General features: G+C 41.2%; 1 protein-coding gene across 1 annotated transcript in view; it reads right to left on the bottom strand.

Annotated features, from left to right (window-relative positions):
* The window catches only part of CCDC13 (coiled-coil domain containing 13), a gene marked incomplete at its 5' end in the record, with an annotated part of 16,458 nt that overhangs the window by 9,210 nt on the left and 3,514 nt on the right, over positions 1-3,734 (bottom strand). The window contains 2 exon segments of the mRNA XM_009702776.1: positions 1,827-1,963; positions 3,099-3,305. Of these exon segments, the coding sequence (XP_009701078.1) occupies positions 1,827-1,963; positions 3,099-3,305 (344 nt within the window).

Here is a 3,734-nt window from a genome sequence, read left to right as displayed (position 1 = left end):
GTGTTTGGATGGTGCACACTGTCGTAACCAAATGAACATCTGTTCTACAACAAGGTGCACAACCTTTATTTCCAAATGCCTTTAAAAAATATACTTTATATAGTTTTCTGAACCCTTCTACTTTGTGGAGACTCTCAGGAAGATCTATCATGCTTACTGTCCTAAGAAGAGGAATCAACTGATAACACTAGAGTATCACTTCCAGTCTGAATGAGTTTTATGCATAACGATATGTGTGCTTGGGACCTAAAACTCTAGTGTGTGTTTGTTTTCCAAATTTGAGCTCAGCTGCCTAAAGGCAAGTCCCTGTAGACTTAACCCGTCTTTCCTTGTCTTTAGGCTGCAGCTAACAGAGGATAAAGCCTTAATATTGTGGAACAGGCAGAGCTGCCTTCGAGGCTAGGAGTGGTTAATCCTAAAATCGAGTTAAGGTTGATCATGACAGAAGCGGCCCAGTCTAAAAATGCAGATTCTTACTGCAACATCTCCAAGGGGCTTTAGTTCCTATTTATAGCATTTTTCATTTCATCTTTCCTGATAGGAAAAGATGAGTCACTAAAGATAAAATGGAATATAGAGTTCATCAGCATATTACCGTTAATGGAATGAGTGAGCCCAGCTGACCAAGTTATTAACAGCTTTTGCAGTTTTCAGACTCATTCATTGCCCACCTGACATCTCAGCTATTTTCATGACAGAGCTATGTTAGCCACGTATACAAACAATAATTTATCCATTGCACTTAGTGGCTTCTACAAAGCCATTACCGAAGCTTGTTTTCTTGCTTGCCTTCCTGCTTACCATCAGCAGACATATGAAGTAAAAAAGTGGATAAACTATAGATTTGCTCCCTGAGAGCACAACAACTTCTGCTGAGTCAGAAGTGTGAGAACAGAGTCAGAAGGGTATAACAATGCAGATGTGTAAACTTTCAAATCAAGGATGTTGTAACTCTAACTTGAAAACACTGAGAACAACTTTTCTTAAATTTTGTAGTAATGCTCTACTTTGACACAGGGATACATCTGACAATTTTAAAGCCAAATTCAGTGTCTAAAGTAATGTGGTTGGCGAGTTAAAAATTGCATAGAAGAAATCAGTTGCAACTTTTTGGTGAAAGAATTTTCTCCTTCCTCAGAAGACCAGGCTTAGATCCTCACTGTCAATTAGACCTTGAATTCCTTAGCAACAAAACCAGCATTTCAAGAGGAAAGGATATAACTTGCTTTGGTATTATGGTCCCTTTACACAGCCAGATTGACCCAGAGTAACACCAGTGTAAACAAAAATCAGATTTACTGCTGTAAATTAGCTTAATTTACATGGTCCTCAGTGAGGCTTTAAAAACAGTGTTTGTTAAGAACAAACGATGTGGTGTGTTTTCAACATTTCTGCAAGTAAATCCTACTCAAACCATATTTATTGATCTAAATAATGCACCAGTGATTTAGTGCTTACCTAAAATGGCATTTTGTATTAATTGGCCACCCTGCTTTCAGAAGTCTGCTCATTAGAAGCCCTGTTTCTCATAAGAGAGAAGAATCGCAGACACTTAAGCGAACCACATAAACATTATCTGAGCTGGAGAAAGAGAATTAGCTGCACTACCATCATGCCAAATGTATTAATATCTGCAAGTCTGTATACCTTTCTCTGTTCCAGGACGAAAGTCCAAGAGATAATGTGCTTAGAGATTCCCATATACTGTAAACAGGCTGCCACAGCTGTTGGCACACAGCACTTGTGGTTTGATACAATTTTTTGGGAAAACCATGCTTCCGAATAACTCACAACAATTTTAAACATTGACTTTAGGGTCTTCTTACCGAGCAGATCCAATCCTTCTAATGTCATTGCTGCCTGATGCCAGAGGCTTAAGCAGAGTAAAACCTGGATCTTCTGAGTGCTCAGACAGTGGTGTATCAGCAGCTCCTGAACTGTCCGCTTGATGGGCAGATTTCTTCTGTTAATGTTGAAGCAGGTTATAAAATCAGCAGCTTATGATTAATTATTGCTACAAGCATATCAGAACTTTTGATTTACAAGACCTCCTCAGAAACTTTTCTTAAGTTTCTATCCATTGTAGGATGGAAACAAAGCAAAAGTCAGTAAAAAGCGCAGTTTCATATGAAATCATAGGGTGCACACAGTGTTGCTAGAGAACTGCGCAGCTCCACCATGGCTAGTGCCAGTGTGGTTGGTTTGTATCCCTAACCCAAGTTTTATCTTGGGTTCAGTGGTCTAGCCTGCATTACTGAGGGATCTGACAGATTCACAATCTCACCATAACCCTGTGAGGGTTTTATATCTATGGGAATTAAATGTCTAAATACTCTAACAAAAAACTGACTGTAAGATACCAGACCACATGAGAAGCCTTTGGCAGGTTAGTGGACTGCCTCTCAACTCCTACGTCTGTGCTCCGGCAATAGTACCACCTTGCCTCTATCAGTTTGCAACACTAGACCATGAAAGTTGAAAACAGTTTTAACATACTAGTCCATAAGGGGCCAACCTTCCCAATTTTTGCATCTGTACAATAAAATTTCCGTATGTCTGAGACCCATCAGACTCATATCTGAGAGATATGGAAGCTTGGAGATCTGAGGGACAGGAAGTTTTTGAAGTGCTTTACAGTGGGAGATGAGAATAACTTACTAGGAGTCCCATCACTCCATGAGGGAATGTGGCTGGGTATCATGGCAGCCTGTTGATGTCGGCCTCCCCTATGCTTGTTTGGTTGCTTCCTTCAGCAGCCAAGGATGCTGAACGCTGAGAAGTCCCTATCGCAGCCCAACCCTTGCTGCCAGTCATGTGGCACAGTCTTGGCACAAAGCCATGTGTGGATGTCATTGATATTTCTATGTTTTCTGTTGCTTGAACAGCTTCAAGAAAAGTTACATACAAACAGGAAAGAAAGTGAAGAGTTAAGAGAGAATTCCTGCTTTATCATTCCATCAGGAGAGACTGTCAGTAGGGCAGGTATTAGTGTCTCAAGCTAGCAATCATCTCACACAACAAGAGAGAAGGAAGTGGAAGAGCAGATCTGAAATGATTACAAAGTGTGCTGCTCAAGTTACTTTCTTCTGACTGTCTACCTGAAGTGTGAGTTGCCCAATCTCTTCTTCCAGCTCTTTAACTTTTGCTTCTCGTTCAGCCAGCATCTGTCTGAGCTGCTCTATAAGGCAGTTTTGTTTCTGAACCTCAGTGTTCAAGTGCTGCTCTAGCATCTGCTGGGACTCCTTGCTCTTCTCGTCCTGCTGGCTCAGGTGCTTTAAGATCTCCTGCATTTGCTTCTGTTGGCTCTGATAAAATAGAAACAATAAGTGAGATCTTCACTTTTGTACACAATGATTATTAAGACTCCCTGGGTGTTTTACACTCTCCAAGACAAATACCCATTTAGGAATGCTAGAGCAAGCCACCGCCCTGCCAAACCCATTCCTTGGTGTAAGCACACTGATGTCACAAGTGCTACTCCAAGAATTTAGTCCACTATGTTTTAAGCGTGAGGTCACCTTGTGTTGTTTTCTGCATCTATCCCTTGAAAAGATGGCACAGCACATCTACTTGCAGTGCCCAAACACAGGTGGCTGGGTAAGGACAGTCTGTCTCCGCTGCTCATATCAAGACTTTAGTGACTGGATGGTGCAAGTAGAAAAGACCTGAGCAACTCAGAGATTCAGTTTGCTGGCAGGTTTGCTCCTGAGTGTAGCAGAAAAGAGACCAAAAAA

Source organism: Cariama cristata, unplaced genomic scaffold, assembly GCF_000690535.1.
Source record: "Cariama cristata isolate BGI_N322 unplaced genomic scaffold, ASM69053v1 scaffold76, whole genome shotgun sequence".
Classification (NCBI taxonomy): Eukaryota; Metazoa; Chordata; class Aves; order Cariamiformes; family Cariamidae; genus Cariama; species Cariama cristata.
This window is presented reverse-complemented; position numbering and strand designations above follow the sequence as displayed.